The 21,075-nt window shown below is 41.3% G+C and overlaps 2 protein-coding genes and 1 long non-coding RNA gene across 3 annotated transcripts; all 3 read left to right on the forward strand.

Moving 5' to 3' along the window:
• The first annotated feature begins 726 nt into the window (after window positions 1–726).
• On the forward strand, window positions 727–2,952 carry LOC130990864 (uncharacterized). The gene is made up of 2 exons (XM_057915093.1): window positions 727–949; window positions 1,535–2,952. The coding sequence occupies exons 1-2, from the start codon at window positions 727–729 to the stop codon at window positions 2,950–2,952; spliced, it is 1,641 nt and encodes a 546-aa protein (XP_057771076.1).
• A 2,660-nt stretch (window positions 2,953–5,612) lies between these two features.
• On the forward strand, window positions 5,613–6,092 carry LOC130990865 (uncharacterized). The gene has a single exon (XM_057915094.1). The coding sequence runs from the start codon at window positions 5,613–5,615 to the stop codon at window positions 6,090–6,092; it is 480 nt and encodes a 159-aa protein (XP_057771077.1).
• Window positions 6,093–12,329: 6,237 nt separating this feature from the next.
• Window positions 12,330–13,642, forward strand: LOC130989460 (uncharacterized). Its single transcript, XR_009090606.1, has 3 exons — window positions 12,330–12,871; window positions 12,984–13,139; window positions 13,558–13,642. It is a non-coding gene; the product is annotated as an uncharacterized LOC130989460 (long non-coding RNA).
• Window positions 13,643–21,075: the final 7,433 nt, after the last annotated feature.

Genomic DNA, 21,075 nt, shown 5'->3' on the forward strand with positions numbered 1-21,075 from the left:
CAGGAGGCATGAGTCACTCAAAGTACAGAGTTGGGGACCTCGGGAGAGAAGGTTGGTGAGGGTCATACTTGGTGAGTAACGGGTATGACTACCATCTAAGAAGGAGTGAAGCACTGCCTTATGACCGGGGATTGTGTGACCTTCGGACCAAGTGACTACAATGGACTCAACCATCCTAAGTGTGAAGTATAGCCTCTTGAAACACCCCAATGTCTTTGGGCCACGCCTTGAGTTTATACAGATCATGGACGGATTATCAGTGTGCCTATGACCGAAACAAATATTGGCAACAGTTACGACCTAACCGAACAACCTCACCCCTTTGTTATTATTGATCTTTGTTTAGTTTCTTGTGCAGAGTATACAGAGTGAGACCAGTGACACCTCAGTTTGTCGTCAGAGAACAAAGTGGTTCCTCACTCCCTGTGGGATTCGACCCTATACTTGCCACTAAGACTTGATTCTAGTTGCGAGACGTAGGAGCGTGTATCATCCGTCTAGGGTGAACACAAGTATTTTGATCATATCGCACGATGGGTGCGTGTCAAAATTGGCGCCGTTGCCGGGGAGTGACGCGCAACAATTTTGTTCTCTCCTCATTCCATTTTCCGCTACTGGTGTATGCGTGGAACTCGTCGAGCTGCAAGAGCATTGGTGTTTGACCCTAATATTGATCGAACCGAAAGACGACTACGCGCAGGAGCATGGATAGCGAGACGCAAAGCTATGGCAGAAGCCGAGCAGGCGCAGACCCTCAAACAGTTGGCATACCCAACTAATCTCAACTTGAGGCCTAACGAGATTACCTTACCAGAGAACCCGTTCGCATCTCGTCGGTATGACCTGAAGCCCTCACTGCTTCAGATCTTACCGAAGTTCAATGGATACCCAGGAGATGATCCTCACACTCATCTGCAAGATTTTGAGATGACGATCATGCACCAGTCAAGTGATGAACAACAAGAGTATGTTAAATTGATACTCTTCCCTTTTACCTTGGTGGACAATGCGAGAAGATGGCTGTATGACCTTCCCGCAGGAAGTGTCACCACCTGGGCACAACTGCAATAGGCTTTCTTGGAGGAATTATTCCTAGCAGCAAGAGTGGAGCGGATGAGATGGGATATCCGCAGCATAAGGCAAGACAGGCTAGAATCCTTCTATGAATACTGGACGTGATTCAAGAGGATGCTGAGCAATTGTCCCCATAATCAAATTTCTCCAAAAGATCAAGTTGAAGGATTCGTAAAGGGCATGCAGGGGAATGATCGTAGTTTGGTCCTAGCAGCCTGTAATGGATCATTGATTAGTAAGACTCCAATGGAGATCTTTAAACTATTGGGCACCATGGCAGAAGAATCACGCGATGAGGGGCATGAAAGAAATCTGGAAATACCAAGAAAAAGTGAAGAGAAGGAGTAGATGTCCAAGCTGGAGAAAACTATGGAGAAAAGCATGAACGAACTCAAAGAACTTCTATCGGGCCTGACTATACCGAAGAAGATTCGTTAGTGTGGTCTTTGCGATGCTACAGGACATCAGTCTGAAAATTGCCCTAACTTCGGCGAGGACATTGTTGATGTTAATGCTATCGGAGGGCATGATGGGAATCCACACAAGTATGATCCCTTTTCAAACACTTACAATTCAGGGTGGAGGGATCATCCTAATTTTCGATGGAAGCAAGATGGTCAACCCCAACAGCAGAACAACATGGGAGTACCGATGCAACGTCCCCAGTATAATCAGAACCAACATCAACAACAGTACCAGTTAGGACCACCACAACACCACAATCAGAATCAACAACAACCTCCTTACCAACCACCACACAGGAGAGCACCATGGGAGGAAGCCATAGAAAATATGGTCAAAGAAAGCGAGAAATTTTGCAATGAAATTCGCGCCGGTATGAACCAAACTAACCAGCAAATTAGTCATTTGACTAAAGCGGTAGCCAAATTGGAGGAGAATACCGGTAAACTTCCAGCCATGGGAATCAACCCCAGAGAACATGCCCAAGTTGTGCTAACTGAGTTTCCAGAAGGAGAGGAGAAGGAAGAAGAGTTGTTGGCTGAGGCTGAACTGATTCAAAGAAACTTGAGTAAAAGTGGTGAAGGCCTAGCTGCTGAACAAGCTGGAGGTAGCAATCTGACCGACGCACCCTATCCAGGACGCCTGAGACAGAAAGCTAAAGAGAATGAAGCAAGTGAAATGATGAAGATGTTCCAGAAAATGGAGTTAAGCATACCCTTACTCGACGCTATCAGGCAAATTCCCAAGTATGCTAAATTCTTGAAGGACCTTTGTTCAAGAAAAGTGAAGATGGAGGAAGAAGTACGCTATGTGATGGGAGAAAGTGATTCGGCGGTGATCCAACGGAAGTTACCCACAAAGCGGAAGGACCTAGGAATGTTCACCATCCTGTGTAACATTGGTGGAGCAAACATGGATAAGGCCATGATGGACTTAGGAGCTTCCATAAATGTGATGCCATTGGCAGTTTACAAGAGATTGAATATTGGGGAGATGAGAAACACCCGTGTGGTCATACAGTTAGCCGACAGATCCAACGCCTATCCTGAAGGAGTGGTAGAGGACGTACTGATTAAGGTTGGGGATTTGATCTTCCCAGCTGACTTTTACGTTCTGGACACCGGACCAGAAAATGGAGAGAATGCTATACTATTGGGAAGACCATTCATGATGACCGCTGGAACCAAAATTGATATGAAAACTGGAATTTTAACATGTGAGTTCGATGGAGTTCAGGAAGAGTTCAACATCTATGAAACCATGAAGAGGAAGCAAGCAATGGAAACAGTGGACATGATCGATGTATTCGAACCGCTAGTACAAGAACTAGGGAATTGGTTTCGGTTCCAGGGACACCACAGAGAAAGTAATTCAGTATGGTCTGACCGATCGAGATGCAGAGCATATGGAGGATGATGAGATGAAGGAAGCTATCATGGAGCTTTACTCTATCCGAGAAAGCACTCTGAAAGCCGAGGTGGAAGCAGATCAGAGGATCAGAGAGTTAATCCAGGAGGTCTATTTGGTTGGAGGAACAGAAACAAGCAAACCAGAGTTATTGGCTCAGTATGGGCAGAACGAAAAGCTTTTGCGCTCAATACTAAAGGCACCTACACTGGAGCTCAAGAAGTTGCCCAAGCATTTGCAGTATGCTTATTTAGGTCCGGAAGAAACACTCCCAGTCATCATCAGTGCGGATCTGACCCTTGTGCAGCAGGAATGTCTAGTCAGAGTCTTACGGGAGAACAGGGAAGCCATTGGTTGGACTTTAGCCGATACCAAGGGCATCAGTCCTACGGAGTGCATGCACCACATCTATCTGGAGGAAGGAGCCAAGCCTGTTCGAGATTCACAAAGAAAGATGAACCCGGTCATGAAGGAGGTGGTGCTGAAAGAGACCCTGAAGCTGTTGGAATTGGGAATTATTTACCCCATATCCGATAGCCAATGAGTGTGTCCCGTCCATGTCATACCGAAGAAGTCAGGAATACAGGTTGTTGAGAATGATTAAGGCGAGCTAGTGCCCACTTGTTTGCAGACAGGATGGAGAGTCTGCATCGACTACAGAAAGTTGAATGAGGTAACAAGGAAGGATCATTTCCCACTACCCTTTATTGACCAGATGCTCGAAATATTAGCTGGTAATGCCTATTACTGTTTCCTGGACGGATACTCTGGGTATATGCAAATCTTTGTGGCACATGAAGACCAAGAGAAAACCACTTTAACTTGTGTATTTGGAACATTTGCATACCGAAGAATGCCATTTGGGCTATGTAATGCACCGGGGACATTTCAACGGTGCATGATGAGCATATTCTCCGACTTATTAGAGAATTGTATTGAAGTCTTCATGGATGACTTCACCGTCTACTGGAAACTCGTTTGATACTTGTCTAAATCATCTAGAGCTCGTGTGGAGGAGATGTGTGGAGAAAAGCCTGGTTCTTAACTATGAGAAATGTCATTTTATGGTGAAAGAAGGAATAGTGCTGGGTCATGTGATTTCGGAGAGGAGAATCGAGGTGGATAAGGTGAAAGTCGATTCTATTGCCAAACTTCCCTACCCAACTATAGTAAAGCACATACGGGCATTCCTCGGTCATGCAGGATTCTACCGGCGATTCATCAAGGATTTCGCCAAGATTGCTCAACCCATGACCAGACTTCTGCAACAAGATGTGCCGTTTGAGTTTGATAATGATTGCAAGGAGGCATTCACAGTTTTGAGAAACAAATTGGTGTCAGCTCCCATTATCCAACCTCCGGTTTGGGACCTAGCTTTCGAAATAATGTGTGATGCCAGCAACCATGCAGTTGGAGCAGTACTAGGGCAAAAGAAATGAAAAGAGAGTTGCGTAATCTACTACGCATCCAAGACCTTAAATCCAGCACAGTGCAGTTATACCACTACCGAGAAGGAGCTCTTGGCAGTTGTGTTTGCCATAGAAAAGTTTCGTTCCTATCTTTTGGGAACAAAAGCGGTTGTCTACACGGACCATGCAACTTTGAAATATTTGATGGCCAAAAAGGAGTCCAAACCTCGGCTTATCAGATGGATTCTACTGTTGCAAGAGTTCAACATTGAGATAAGAGACAAGAATGGAGCAGCTAATCTAGTGGCGGACCATTTGAGCCGGTTACAACTGGAAGAAGATGACGGTACACCTATTACCGACACCTTTCCAGACGAAAAGCTATACTCTGTATACACCCATACAGAAGGAGAAAAGGTGTATACCCTAACCAACCAGGAACCATGGTATGCTGATATAGCTAACTATCTGATCACTAAGGAGTTACCCCCAGGGTTGACAAGGTTCGAGCAGAGGAAACTACTTGTGCAAACCCGATTTTACTATTGGGATGATCCATATCTATGGAGGATTGGAGCAAATCAGGTCATACGGAGATGCATACCAGAGGATGAACATGCCCAAATATTAGACATGTGTCATGGAACAGCATGCAGTGGACATTTTGGAGGGAAGCACACGGCTCACAGGATTCTAGAAAGTGGATTTTACTGGCCAACTATATTTGCAGACGCAAGAAAATGGGTACAGAGCTGCCCGAAGTGCCAGATGACTGGAGGTATTACCGCGAGGGACGAAATGCCACAAATCCCAATCATGCCTGTTGAAATCTTTGATGTGTGGGGAATTGACTTTATGGGACCCTTCCCAAAGTCAAAGAACTACGAATATATTCTGGTGGCAGTGGATTACGTGTCAAAGTGGGTCGAAACCAAGGCAACAACAAGCAATGATGCTCATACCGTGGCCGAATTTTTGAAAGAACAAGTGTTCGAGAGGTATGGCGTACCCAAGATCCTAATCAGTGATCAAGGATCTCACTTCTGTAATGCCACCATCAGAGCACTGACCAAGAAGGTGGGGGTGACACACAAAGTCACCACAACATATCACCCCCAAGCAAATGGGCAAGCTGAGATTTCCAATAGAGAGATAAAGAGCATTTTGAAAAAGGTGGTACACCCGAACCGCAAGGACTGGAGCAACCATTTGGGAGACGCGTTATGGGCATACTGAACTACTTTCAAAACACCCATAGGAATGTCTCCTTTCAGGCTGCTCTATGGAAAAAGATGTCATCTACCTGTGGAGATTGAACATAAGGCGTACTGGGCAATTAAGCAAATTAACCTCAGTATGAGCCTAGCTGGAGAAACGCGAAAGCTGCAGTTGAGTGAGTTGGAAGAGCTTCGGTTGGAGGCTTACGACAATGCTGTGCTCTATAAGGAGCGAACCAAGAGAATCCATGATGCCAAGATCAGGAATAAGGAATTCCGGGTGGGACAAAAAGTCTTACTTTTCAATTCTCGTTTCAAACTGATGGCCGGGAAGCTTCGTTCAAAATGGTCAGGACCATTTGTGATTAGAGAAATCTTTTCAAATGGAAGAGTAGAGGTGTACGATCACAATGGAATTGATACATTCGTGGTGAATGGGCATCGCTTGGAACCCTACCATGAACTTGTTGAAGTAGAGAAAGAGAAGGAGGAATGTCACCTTCTCGACCTTGTGTACGAGTAAAGAATGGAGGAAGAGTCGAGCTCGAGACGGGAAACAAGAGCGCTTGCTGGGAGGCAACCCAGCGTTGTTATTCGGTATGGCCTTTATCGAAGTTTCTTTTCTTTAAGTTTGTTTTGTTTGTTTGGATGCACTAACTTGCAGGTAAGATGGGCCGAAAAAGTAAGGAAGGCGGAGGCCTAGTGGAGAATTCAAACCCACTTTGCGTTACAAAGTGTGTAGGTGGAGGTCTGGGATTTTGAAAAGCAGGAGGGGTCTAACCAGGAGGGGGTGACGTCAGAAGGGCGGAAACGACCGTCTGACATGATGGGACGGAAATGTTTGGGTTTCCAAAGGAAATTTGAAATTCGATTTTTGCAAAGATTTTTCTTTCTTTAATTTAAAACTCTGTCATAACCGTCATCCTCACTTCCCTTAAACACTTCTCCCTACTTCTCCCAAAATCCTAAATCTCCATAACTGCTACACACGATCTCCACCACTCCCCACACCTCTAAATTTGGTAACCGCTGCTACTACCTTAAAAACCACCGAGTTCCCTCATTTGCCACCCAAAACCCTAACTTTTCAAACACTTTCCCAATTCCAAAATTATGCAATGGCGAAGACTAAAGGAGAAACTGGTTCTGGAAGCACTCAACCTCCGGCGAGGAAAAGGACCACCAAACCCCGACCTTCGACGAAACAAACTACTAGGCGGACTGCCTCCGAGAAAACTTCTATCAAAATTACCGAAGAGCCAGTCGTGACCATTCAGACGGAGGAGAAAGGGCAGGAAGAAGTTCCTACCATGGAAGAGTGTGAGGTTGAGAAAGAAACCTCAGAAGAGATGATCGAGGCACCGAAAAAGCCAGTTGAGGAAGAACAGCCCGTACCTACCCCACCGATTGTCACAGCCCAAAACCATTTACTTCCTTTGCAAATTTTATTTGAAAATTATTATAGTTTCGAGTTATTAATATATATATATATATCAGTCGAGTTTGTGATGAATCTAGTCGCGCCCCTAGTTAAATCATTAATTTTAGATTACAGATTTTTACTTAGCAATAAATATTTACATAATTGGGCTGAATGAATATTTGCATATATTTTTATATTATTGGGCCTAAATAAAACTAGTTGTAGTCTATTTATATTGGGCTTCACTTACTTGTATTGCTTTTGGGATATACATGTCTTCTTTCTTATCAACTCAAATTTTCAGCCACATAATAAGTCCACATGTTTCACTTTGCTGCAGCCATGTTTTGAGCCAAATATCATCCGTATCAATTTTATCATATTTATCTTTTCCACCGCCTTCACCTTTTCATTTTATCTATATCTCTGCTACTGCCTTCATCATTTCATTTCCGAAAGAAAATTGATAAAAACGTAGCAAACTTTGATTCTCATCTTTTTTCCTTGACTTCCATTTGTTCTTTCCAGTGCAGGCATCGAAAGGTAAACTTATTATTTTCAAAAACAAACAAAAGTTCCTTTTAATTCATCATGGCTATTTTCTTCAATTTTCGCCTATGCAGACACCATATATATATTGCCAAAACTCTCACAATTTCTTGTTTTTTTTAGAAAAAAATGTTTCTTTTGAAAAACCATTACATAGCATATGCATAATCAAAAGAAAAGGAAGGAATTAAAAGAATAATAGTAAGGGATTAGAAGAAAAGAAAAGAAAGGAGTAGAAGAATTGTTGGTGAAGATTGTTGTTGCCGGAGAGGTGAAAGGGGGGAGGCAGCCTGACCGGCTGCTGCTGTCTGTCGAGGGGCGGCAAGGGCGGAAAGAGAGAGGCAGGGGCAGTGGTGGCGCCGGATCTGAAAAGGGAGGTGGCGGGCCGATCAGCTGCTGCTATTGCCGTGGCTGTTGTCGGCGAGAAGGAGATGAGAGGTGGGAGGCATGGACAGGGTGGTAACGCTGGCGGGCGGCGAAGGTCACCGCCGGAGAAAGGAACGGCCGTAGCTGGTGCGGCCGAGACGGTGGCAAGGGAGGAGGAAGAAATATGAGGGAGGAGAGCGAGAAGTGAGGGGTGAGAGGGAGATAGGAAGAAGGGGGAAGAGAAAGGAGGCCAGAGCCGCCGGCCTCCGGCGACTGGCTGACGTCAGGCGGCGGCGGCAGGGGGAGACCGGGAGAGAGGGAGAGAGAGAAAAGGGAAGTGGGGGCTGCGTGAGTTTTGTGAGCAATTAGGGTGTGGGTGTGTGTAAATTAGGGGAGTTGGAAGAGTGGACTTGGGCTTGGGCCTAGGATAGTTTATTTTTAAATGGGCTCAATTTATTAACTGATTGGGCTATAATTTGATTAATTATTGCACTAATTTATTTTATCAAAAGGCTTGCATTTGCATATTATTTTACAAAGAATGTCATATTTGGACTTCATATTTTAATTTTCATTATTAAGTTGGACTTGATTTTATTAAATCCCAACTCAGATTTTAATAAGAGCCTGCATTTTATTATTTGATTCATTAGACCAACTATTTCCAAATTATTTTATGATAATAAATTCTTAAGATTTAAACTACTATTATTATTATTTTAAAGTTCAATTAGGCCCTTATATTTTATTATTTGAATTTATCTGACTAGGTGCGGCGCGACTAGGACGTATATTTTGATTGAATTACTCAGAATTAGCTTTCAAGTTGAAGTTCCAAGTTACAGGTGTGGGATTTATTTCAGTACATGCCCGTGGTTAATTCTTGTCCATTTTAATATCATGTGTTTACCATATGTGAGTTGCATTAAATTATATCGCTAGGGGCCCGCTCAATGGGTCCAGGACTTCACCGTCCTTGGTATGCCACAATGCGATTTCATGTTAAAGTTATGGTTGCAACCAGTCGCCAGGGGCCGGCTCAATCGGTCCAGGACGGAAAGGTCCTTGGTATGCCACCGTGCGACTTTCAGTCACGAATGTATTGATCATATGAGATTCTCATTTTATTAACGTGGACAATGATTGCATGTTCCCACACTGAGTGTACCCTGTATGTTCATCCCATACTTAACATTTTCAGGTTTTAAAGACCGGAGGCGCGTGGAAGGTCGAATGGCGAATCAAATATTTTGAATTTAGCTTTAACTAAAAATGTTATGTTTAGTAAAGTATTTTAAAACAAGATATTTATTTCACTATTTTCTCGTTAAATATTTATTTATAGTCATGATTTTCCACGTGCGTTTTCATTTAAAATTAAAATGGATTTGGGTGTCACACCGATAAAGAAGCCGAGAAAAACCCTGAAGAAATCAACCCCCCCTCAAGCTGCCAAGGAGCGGAAAGTCACTCCAGTACTCCCTGCACCACTGAAACCTGCGCCATTCTTTGAAGAAGGAAAGACGGCGACGGAGTCCGAGGAAGGAGAAGAAGAAGGAGAGGAGGCCACCCACGAGACAAAAGTGGAGGCTTCCACACCCCAGAGCAAGGTGGTGAAAATCGGAGCAAAGAGAAACTTGGATGTCACCAAGCCTCCTCTGCCCACGAAAACCAAACTGGCGGCAGCCGGAAGTAAGACGAAGGGCAAGGAAGTTCAGAGCAAGGCTAAGAAGGCAACTCCAGCTGAAAAGGGAAAGGGCAAGCAAGACGAAGAAGATCCAGAGAGGACTGAAACTGTGGAAAACTCTAAGTCGGAGGAAGTTTTGGCGCCAAAGAAACCCATCTCCAGTATAGCCACTACTGCAAAATCGAAGTTTACGAAGCAAAAAGGCTTGGTGCGCCCTACTACTTCAGGAGCAGTCATACCGAGAGACAGCCAAAGGTATGCCATACTTCAGAACAGGGAAATTACCCCTTGGTACTTTTTGGTTAATGAAGCTCTGAAGGAGTTGGGGATAAAAGAGAGAGTGGAAGGCTATTTTGATGGGATAGGTTGGAAGAAGGTATTGGAGTGGAACCCGAAGGCATTCCAGAAGGCTATTTTGAATTTAAGCCCAAAGGAAACTACACGATTGAGACCTCGGGTACTTTGCAGTTCCAGTTGCGAAGTAGGATGTTCCCGCTTTCGTTCAATGAGTTGAACATACACCTCGGGGTGATTGAAGCTAGAGATATTTATGAAGAATAGTACAAGCAAGCAGAAACTATAACCTCACCAGAGTGGAGAAGTCGGATTGACCACTACTGGTCGATGTTGTCTACCGGAACCAAATATGTCAAAAATAGCAGCAAGTCAAACGAGATCCGTGACCCTGCCCTGCAAATTTGTCATCGATGGCTGGCCTACAACATTTATGGCCGGCTGGAGGGTTTTAACGTGGTCACTCAACAGGAGGTCTTCCTGTTGTGGTGCATGACAGAGAAGAGGAGGGTGAACTTCGGGTTCACCGTGGCACTGCAATTCCAGTATGGGGTCACCCATACTAACAAGTTCATCTCTCTATGCCCATTAGTGACCATCCTAGCGGAGAAGCTCACCAACTTCGATGAAGAGAACTCTGATGACACCACCCTGGCTGAAAATCACTTTCTAGACCTCGGCAGATTTGTGCGTTGGAGGGTGGTTGAGGCTGATGAGAGCGGGAGGCACCGTTTGGTGTACCCAGAGGGGGCAGCGGCCAGGCCAGGACCGAGGAGGCCACAGGAGCAGGATGCACCTCACCTTGTCAGTAGCGAGGGTGTCATGTTGATGGCTGAGCTTAAAGAGGTGAAGGACGAGCTGTTGATGCTGAGCGCGGAGATAACAACCCTGAGGGAAGCAATGAAAGCTAGCTTTAAGATAATCACGGACCGGTCGAATGAAGAGGAGGGATCCTTCGACCAAGACAATTAAGTTTTCTTACCCTGAACTTTTAGATTGGGTTTTGCTTCATCTTTTGATTTTATGTTTTAGTGTCTTTAGAGTCTTTGTTTGAGTCGAGTCTTACTTGCACTAATTGATGGTGATGAGAGTATGCATACTGATTTTTGGTTGTGGTATGATTTGGTGGATGAGTATGATGTGTATGATAGTAGTTGTGAGCTTACAGATAGTAGCCCACCAGTGAGATCATAGCCATATTTATGAAAAATCGCATATTTCTGGTGAGACTTTGCTGTACTAGGGACTCTGGATTTTGTTTGAAAACTTCTACTACTAGTGGTGACTTGCATGATTAGGGCGTATTTCTTTGATTAGGACCCCAAAATTTTCTTTGTTGATAAATGCGATAAAATCCCTTGTTATGCCAATTTGAGCCGAACTTATTCTTTCTTAAGCTTATTTGTTGACAAGATTATATGTAAAAGGAAGAATTGTTATTGTTCATGAAATGGTAAACAAGGAATTAAAAAGAAGAAAGAAAATCTGGGTACAAAAAAAATTGATGATAAAATATTGCCAGAAATCGAAGAAAGGTTGGTCCATATTAAAACAGGGGAATGAAAAGTTGGTTGTGGTTTTACTGAATACACATGCTGGGTATAGGTGATACTGAATTAGCTTCTTAACTACACATATCTCACCTTTGCTCCGTATGCCCCATTACAACCAAATGCAAGTCCCTCTGATGAGTCATGCTAGTATGCTTACTTGTAGTTTTCAATCAAACTCATAGAAGAACTGGTGCAGCATAGCACGAGTGTATACACTTAGCTATATACATGAGTGAGAGAGAAGCTACTATCGTACTTTATGCATCTTCATTACTCTCTGGTTTGTGATTTTGACTGAACTGAATGATGCATGATAGTATGATCTGAACCTAATGTTTGTGCAGGTCTCGTGTCTTGAAGTTTTAATTCCTTCCTTTCATCTTTTCGTCCGTGTCTTCTATGAATCCACCTACATACTTGAGGGCAAGTATGGTTTAAGTGTGTAGGTGTGATGCGTCTTTGACTTTTGGGCCATTTGGCCCTGTTTTTCTCCTTTGTTTGTGTCAGTTCAGGTCCGTCACTACTAAAAATCAAAATAGGGATAACGGTTCATACATAACAGTTTTGGTCAAAAACCGTTATGTATGAGCGCACTTTTAGTGATATATAACGGTTTTACAAAATTTTGTTATGTATGTACTGTTATCCAAATGTATTTGTAACAGTATCAAATTAAGCGTTACATATTTGCGTAATCTATTAGTGATATAAATAACGGTATTATTAAACCGTTAAGTTATACGTTATCTATGAGCATCTACTTTATAACGATTATTTTAGCGTTAAGAAAATCGTTATATATAAGTATTATTTATTTATTAATTTTATTTTTATTTATTTATGTCATTAATTCTAATATTTAAATAAACTAAATACCTACCTCAATCTCAAAATCAGAAATCTAGGGTTTCAAGTTTCACTTTGAATTTCTCTTCCTCCGGTGAATCTCGCCGCCGCCGCCGCTGCCGCTGCCGCTGCCGCTGCCGCTGCTCGACCGTTCCTCACGCCCTCTGCTCTCACCGTTTCAGGTATTCCTTCTCTCTTACTCGTTCTCTCTCCCCTTGCCATCTACGCTTCCTCCCCGATCTCCCTCCACCCCCTGCTCTCGTTCGCGGCACCGCCGCGAATTGCCGCTGCGTATCCTTGCTATGGTATCCTCATCGCTGCTCCTGTCGAAAGCTCGCGGCAGTTCGGCAGTCGCCGAGGAAATCTCGGCTGCGGCGGGCGATGAGAGCGTGATTCGAGAAGATAAGCTGCGGAGCACAAGGAATCGTCGGCGACATACGACTGGACCGAGGAATGGTATCCGCTGTACCTCGCGAAGCAAGTATCGGACGACGCGCCGCTAGGGCTCACCGCGACATCTGCCGCGAACCGCCGCTGCTCGAGCAGCACCAGCGGTCGTCGCCGCCAGTTGCACCTCCGCCGTGGTGGTTCTCGGCTATTGCTGCCCCATTTTCTTCTTCTATTTTGTTCTTTTTCTTTACTTATTCTATGTTAAATCCTTGTTCTAATTCTTCCCTAACTATTCCCCTATTTCAGGAATCGACCGAATGTCGAACGTTGTCGATTCGAGGGTGAGAAATGAGCAAAGAGGTCTGGGCTCGCCCCTGCCTCACCCAGAGTCCAGACGGCCACCGTGAGCCGGCTTCGCCCAGCCAGAGCCAAATTAGTGTCGGATTTCTCCAATTCTCTCTGGTAAATATTGCTCGACCTCTCGATTTACATAAGTTGATTGATTATGGTAGGATATAGGGCTTTTTGTAAAATTGAAACGGCCATTTCGTAGCTGTGCTTGCTTTTGCCTAAGTTATTTTTCTGGTACATTCACCCAAATTTTGTATCTTGTTTGCTGTGGTGCTATGTCTTTTGCATCTATCTGTCTGGCTAATTAATAGAGAATGTGAATAATGTAATGCTTAGATTCTTGGAGTTTACCACTTAAATGATAATGTTATGCAGGGTTCCAGTTTCTGCCACGTCATGTGAATAAGATGATAGATAATGTAGGAAAACATAATCAACATCTTGTGGGCTATGGAACTGGGGAAATAGTTATGTTGGCCTTTTCTTAAAGAATTTTAGTTGATTGGTCATCTATGGTAATTCTTATTAGATAAACTAGTTGACTATCTATAGAGGTCACCACTGCCTAAGAGAGGAGATGTGGAGCCTGGGGAGATTCCTACGTTGCTCGAGTTTACCACTTAATTAATTTTGCATTTATGTTTACTGCTATGTGTGAGTAATCCCTTGGTGAGGTTAAATGGGTGGCAATAATTGTTGTCAATATGTAAATATTCGTGAGGCATTTGTTCTTTCGGTTGAGTCTCGTGGTTCCGGAATGATCTGTTCGAAACCATGGACAGTAGGGGCCAACGGGAGATCTCCGTTCGGTAAAACGCTGTCCGTGTCAAACAAAGGCCAGGGTATACCAGGGCGTGACAACCGGTATACCACGACCGAGTAGTTGAGCAGCGTCAACAAAAAGCATTGTAGATCTAGAAGGTGGGGAAAGGATTGATGGGATACACTGTCCTTCCCCAGTCTTGGGCTTCTCTAGAGATTATCCATCAACTGTGATGAGGCGTAAAGCCATGGTTATCAAACGAGAAAGGTAACTTCTGCGCTGTAGCATGTCTATGACTGGTCGGCTAACAAGCCGGAAATGGTTGTGTCCAGGAGGCATATGTCACTTAAAGTACAGAGTTGGGGACCTCGGGAGAGAAGGTTGGTGAGGGTCATACTTGGTGAGTAACGGGTATGACTACCATCTAAGGAGGAGTGAAGCACTGCCTTATGACCGGGGATTGTGTGACCTTCGGACCAAGTGACTACAATGGACTCAACCATCCTAAGTGTGAAGTATAGCCTCTTGAAACACCCAAATGTCTTTGGGCCACGCCTTGAGTTTATACGGATCATGGACGAATTATCAGTGTGCCTATGACCGAAACAAATATTGGCAACAGTTATGACCTAACCGAACAACCTCACCCCTTTGTTATTATTGATCTTTGTTTAGTTTCTTGTGCAGAGTATACAGATTGAGACCAGTGACACCTCAGTTTCTCGTCAGAGAACAAAGTGGTTCCTTGATTTATGCTTAATTTACTCTATTTTTAAGGGTTTGTTTGTGCATGTTTTAAGATAATCTTCTGGAAATTGGTGCGTTTATGGTGTATTTTATGCTTTGGAGGAGATTTAGGCTTTCGAGATGGAAGAATGCAGTTTTGAATGAATTTGGAAGAATTTGGCGTTCTCCAGGTGTTCTGGTTTCCAGAGCAGAGAAATCACCATTCCTCTGGAGTCAGAGAAATCAAAGTTCAGTGCAGCGAAATCCACGAACGCCAGAGGACTCATAAGGCGCCAGAGGAGTCGATGCCAGATGACTCATAAGGCGCCAGAGGAGTCGATGCCAGAGGACTCATAAGGCGCCAGAGGAGTCGATGACAGAGGATTCGCTTCTCCGCTGCCAGAGCGGAGAAATGCCAGAGCGGAGGTCCATTTCTCTGGCGCAACCTATTCCGCTGGACGATACCATTCCTCTGGCGATAGCAGAGAATTCACCGTTCCTCTGGCGAATGCCAGAGAGATCATCATTCCGCTGGCAAACCAGTTCTCTGGCGAGGTCAGAGAAATCACCTAATCCTCTGGCGTGACCCGTTACCCTGGTGACATCCATTCCTCTGGCGAGAGCTGCGAAGTTGGCGATTGGTAGGAGTATTTTTCAGAAGCGCACATCCAGCTGGAGAGTTGCCTTATTTCACACGATTCTATTACCTTTAGAATTCTACTTTGCGTGGCAACTTCCATGGTGATCCGAAGGAAATCTGAAGCTTATAAATAGGTCCTCTTTTGACCTATAGAGGGAACCAACACACATCCGAGAACCCTAGCATTCATGCTTTAGTTTTTAGCTTTAGAATTTTATTGCTTTCTAGTTTTAAGGCTTAGATCAAGATTGAAGATTCAAGTCGCTACTTTAGTTTTTATTCAGTTTTTATATAATTCAGTTTTTTCAATTGCATTCTATTTAATTATGTTTATGTTTTATTTAAGCATGTCTGGCTAGTTTCCTTTAGCTGATTCTAGGGTTTGTAAATAGTTGATTGAATTTATGTGATTTATTTGTTAATACCTTTGTGCCTTCCAGTTTATGATTCATAATTCCTGGTGTTTAATTTCTTGTGAATTATTTGGCCAATAGTTTGCATGTTTAGCTATTCGGTTTGAGACCTAACGGAGATAACTGTTTAGCGGATTCAGGAATGTATGATATGATTTTAACCTTGAGACCTAGCGGAGATAGGTGGATCATAGGGAGCTATTCTTAGGAGCTATTGGGAGTTAGTAGATTTTCTTGAGACCTAACGGAGATAGATAATTTACTAATCTACGATCGTTGCTGCTCTAGCGAGAGTAATTGATTAATTAAGTGATCTCTCATCATAACTGGATTAAATTGGTACATAGGATTAATAGATTTATTGCATAGATTTAATTAATGAATTTACTACCCTAGGATCAGTTGCTTTTAATATTTGATTTTCTTCTACGTACTTTTATTTTTTATTTGTGTTTTAGTTTAAGATAATTGAATCTTCTACTTTTGTTTACATGTCTACTATCATAGTCTGTTTAGGAGATAGATAAAGTCGTTTCGTTGTGTCAATCCCTGTGGATACGATATCTGGTTACTATTTCTGTGCTACCATTACACCATGTTAGTTGCGGTATTTTGTGCTAATAATTTAGTGATCATTCCTCACTCCCTGTGGGATTCGACCCTATACTTGCCACTAAGACTTGATTCTGGTTGCGAGGCGTAGGAGCGTGTATCATCCATCTAGGGTGAACACAAGTATTTTGATCGTACCGCACGACGGGTGCGTGTCAAGTATATGCCTAGATGTTATAAGAGAATGTATGTTATCAATAAATACTGATAGTTACAGCAATAGGTATTCTCTTCTTCGATTCAAACTTAGAATGCAGTGGTAATAGCTGACACTTTAGTTCGACAGAGTTTCAGCTTTGTACGTTGAATCGGTGAAGAATGAGGTTGATCTTTGAGCTCTATTTATAAGCAACATCTGGAGAAAAGATCCGTTGGAGGAGGTCCTTCTTCATTTTCTGTCGTTGTGACTTAGATTTGAATCTGGCTCAGGTTCTCAGTCTTCGGTCTCTTTGAACTGAAAGTAGGTACCGTCCTTACTTTCATAGGAGATGGTGTTGTAGAATAAAGCAACACGAAATGGGAAATTTTGCACTTTGAAGGATGATTCTTCATATCTCCGCATTAAATGCAGCTTGTACTGGTAGACAACAACTTATTTTCCACATGGCTATGTTTGAGCTGAGTGAAACATCCTAAAACTAAAGAATCAGTCCGAATCAGGAATCAGTCCGAGGTTTCTTATGATATTCTACTTTAGCATCAGTCAGTGCTTTATCTGACGTGGCGTGTATCAGTGTATCCCTAACACTGATACTTCAGTAAGAGTCCTTCAGTTGGGTTAGCGTCTAGATTTAGTTGGTCATCAGTTTTCAGTACTTCAGTCTTTCGATCTTCAGTCTTCGATACTTTAGTTTTTGGTACTTCAATCTTTCCCTCTTCAGACAATTCAAAGCGACTGGCTGCCTCTTAAATTCGCGATATCAATAGCGGTGATCACCGACAACAATTCAGCCTCAAAGGCATATCCAACGCCGCCTTTTATATGATAGCATCATATAAAATAAAATTGATAATATTATATGAAAAACACTAAAAGTTAGAATCCTTTGAATAAAAAACAAAAATTAGAGGCATTCTGCAGAATACGCTCAAAATTTGAGACACAAAATATTACTAAGCTTGTTTTGTACATTGAAAAACTTATTGCATTATTCAAAGTCTATCACTTTTCCCATAAGAAATACGAATGTAAATCTTTTAATGTCAATAATAAATTGTTTAAATGTGCAAAATGTAGAGATGTGTTGCTATCCTAATTACTTCAAAAACATAAATAAAAATGTTGCTATCAATAAATAAATAAAAAGGTGCATTTAATGGGAGTGGTGCCAAAAATAATTGCCACGACTTAACTTACCAACACACACACACACACAAAAAAAAACAAATAAATTAGAACTTCGCAAAGGTCCCACAGATTTCTGCGCCCCCCCCCCCCTCCCCCCTCGATTTTTTTAATTATTAATTTATAAATATTTACTAATAAAATTATTTATTTTGAAATTTAAAATAAAAAGGAATTAAAAATATATTCTTGTTCAGATTTCACTTTTATGTTAATTCATTAATTGAGAAATTTTAATTTCTGAAATAAATATAAAAAATATTATAACTTGAATTAAATACTTGGTATAAATTAATTATATTCATATTCAATCATTTAAATTATTTTTTTTATAAACCCCTTCATGATATAATTAGTATTACCATTTCTTTTTGATTTTGTCGTGACCGTGAATTTGCCCATTTTTTAGAATAGACTTCAATTACTGCAGTATGGAATGTGAACGTCTGTTTTGCTAATTTTATAGTTTAAAATGAGTGCTTACTTGATTTGAATACAATTTTTTTAATTTTGATTTTGCTTTAGGACTTTAATTTGTTTAAATACTTTGAAGTGTTAGTTAATAAACTACTAGTACGCTTTCCCATGCGATGCATGGGCCACTGTATATTTATTTATTTTTAAAATTTTGAATTATGTCTAAATTTCATTATTTATGAGTTAGATTAGTCGATAATAAAAAATTATATTAATTTAAATATTAGTATTTGATTTAAATAGAGTGTAATAACAATGTTATCAACTTAATTAGTATAATATTAAATTCAATGACTATTGTATACAAATTGAATATGTAAAATAATATTTAAATTTATAAATTATAAAGAAAATAATTTAAGTTAGTCTTATTGATTAAGGAAATAACTCTAAACCATTGATATAACAAAATTAATAGTGGTAATTTAATATAAAAAATTTGGGCTCTTAAAAGTTTAAAATGTATTTTGATTATTAAAAAATCATATTTAAATAGCTCAAAATTAATTAAGAAATCAGGGAAAATAGGAATAATATAAAAAAGAAAATATAACAACAAATATGTTTATATAAATAAATTGTACACGTAACTAAATAAAACTATATAGAATTTTAAGTTATAATTTTATATATGTTGGGTCCCCTGAGGGTTGAAAGGGCAGGTGTATGGGGGGGGAGGGAATACATCTGTAGGCTATTTTCGAAACAAGGTTACTTAAAACCAACACCTTTGTTCTGAAAGATAGTTTGACTACTTTGAATATGCACGCTTCAGTTGACAAGGGGTGGCGACTGATATTGAAACAGAGGTTCAGTGGGTGACTTCAGTTAATTGAGCTGGTCAATTAACTTCCGTCCAAGTAAAGCTTAAGTCGTAAGTAAAACAGAGTAGAGTTACTCGTTCAACTGACTATCGAAAGATTGATTAGTTAAACCTATAACTCTAGCAGCGGAATATAAACTTAGTGAAATAGCCTTGAAAGATATTCTTCACAGAGAATCCCTTAGTTACTCTTTTCAGTTAGTAAGTATTAGAGAAACAGAGATAAATAGGGCGGGATCATTAAGATCGTGGAGTTAACTGCTTAGATAAATAGCAAGGTAAAATTTGATTAAGGCATTTTTAGCACAAAAAAAACATAAGGCAGAAGACCGAAGATATACCCTTCTATCTTAAATGACGGAAATTTTTACAAAGGATATTTCAATCATCATTCCCTACAATTTACAAATAAACTGAAAGAGACCAAGACATGTATTGTTGATTTTGAGAAGCGGGACAAATGCGTAGTCTTTGAGATAGATAATGAGGCTTACAATTCGACTGAACACTAAAATCAGTCGATTCCAGATGATGGTTGAGCTGAAGTTCAGTCTTTCATTATGATTGACTGATGACATTAGTCAAGAGACTTCAATTGATGAAGTTCCCCCTCAATTGTTACAGTTGTCTTGATCGTTGCTTCCTTATGATAATGCATCCTTTTAAGTTTCTGGTCTCCTTCTCCAGTTACTGGGTGAAGAATTATTGACTGATTGTTTGTCTGACACATTGGATTCTCTCACCGTTTCTCTTGATTCTTCTTTCTCACTTCTCGTCATTTCTCCTTTTTCATCGTTGTTTTTTCCTTGATATGGAGGAGAGCAAGCTGTCTGAGATTCCCTTGGTTGAAGTGGTTGAGTGGATGACTGTTGTTGGCTGGTCACCCACTGTTGCAGTTCAGTTACTTCAACTGGGGGTTCTTTTGTAAAGTCAAGGTTGAATTCATCAGTTGAATCATCCTCAAGAACTCATTTTCTTTTGTCTTCTTCAGAAGACCTTCCTTCTGAACTATCCTCCGTTATTGAAGAAGTGATGACTAATTTGAGGCTCAGTTCCATCATTCGAGAGGATAAGTCTGCTTCAGGGTAGATGACGGATCTTATTTCACGTGATGAGGAATCATCAGTAGATATCATATTTTGTCTTGAGAACAGAGTAATACCGACTGATTGATTCTCATCATGTTGCACTAATTGCACTGAAGATTCTTGATGCCTGATTGTCAATGAAGAATGTGCAGTTTGAACTCTCTTTCCCTTATCATCTTCATTCTGTTTCTTTCTGAGATATTCTTCTCGTGAGATGGATGGAAAGAACTTTACTTTGACTTTCTTCATGCCGAACTCAACCCATTGATCCTTCTTAACCTTTTCATTTTACGCTTTAATCAAAACATCATCAAGATTTCTTCTCGTCTGGATGAGGTTTGCATGTACGTCTCTGAGAAGATGTATGAGTTGATTTCTCTCAATCTGAAGTGACTGCATCAAGTCTTCCAATCTGGCGTACTCAACAGCCAGTTCTTCTTCATCTTCTTCATCAGTTAGGATTAGGGAGATTTCGTTCGTCTTGGAGGCAGTCTTGGCGATGGTCATTCCCAATCTCCATTTCTCCACAAGGATATTCTCAAGAATCATCCTTTGATCACAGTAAGCAGTTAAAGCTTGATCTACCTCTTTAACTTCAAGGAGATCTTGTTATGAAGTGAAGGAGTCTGAAGATGAACTTGAGTCTTCAGATACTTCCTCGACAATTGTCTTTCCTTTCTCGATCCTCTTGTTGTCATTCTTTAGGTGAGACGACGAGCTGCAGGGGTTAGAAGACATAACAAGATAAAAAAAGAAACAAAAAGGGAACACTTAGCACAGAGGAAAGAAAATTTTGAAACTCTTGAAAATCTTTTGACAACCCTTCTGAATAGGATCTAGTTCAGTAGAACTTGATCAAAATAAATTGTTCTTCCGAACAACCTGCTCTGATGCCAATTATTGGGTCCTCTGAGGGTTGAAAGGGCAGGTGTATAGGAGGAAATACACCTGTAGGCTATTTTCGAAATAAGGTTACTTAAAACCAACACCTTTGTTCTAAAAGACAATTTAACTACTTTGAATATGCACGCTTCAGTTGACAAGGGGTGGCGACTGATACTGAAACAGAGGTTCAGTGGGTAACTTCAGTTAATTGAGCTGGTCAATTAACTTCCATCCAAGTAAAGCTTCAGTCGTAAGTAAAACAGAGTAGAGTCACT

This window comes from Salvia miltiorrhiza, chromosome 6 (assembly GCF_028751815.1).
Source record: "Salvia miltiorrhiza cultivar Shanhuang (shh) chromosome 6, IMPLAD_Smil_shh, whole genome shotgun sequence".
Lineage (NCBI taxonomy): Eukaryota > Viridiplantae > Streptophyta > Magnoliopsida > Lamiales > Lamiaceae > Salvia > Salvia miltiorrhiza.

Coding starts and splice junctions, on each gene's coding strand:
- LOC130990865 (XM_057915094.1), top strand. CDS start 5,613: ATGTCTCCTTTCAGGCTGCTCTATGGAAAAAGATGTCATCTACCTGTG.
- LOC130990864 (XM_057915093.1), top strand. CDS start 727: ATGGCAGAAGCCGAGCAGGCGCAGACCCTCAAACAGTTGGCATACCCA. Junction 950..1,534: donor GACGATCATGCACCAGTCAA/GTGATGAACAAC, acceptor GCGATGCTACAG/GACATCAGTCTGAAAATTGC.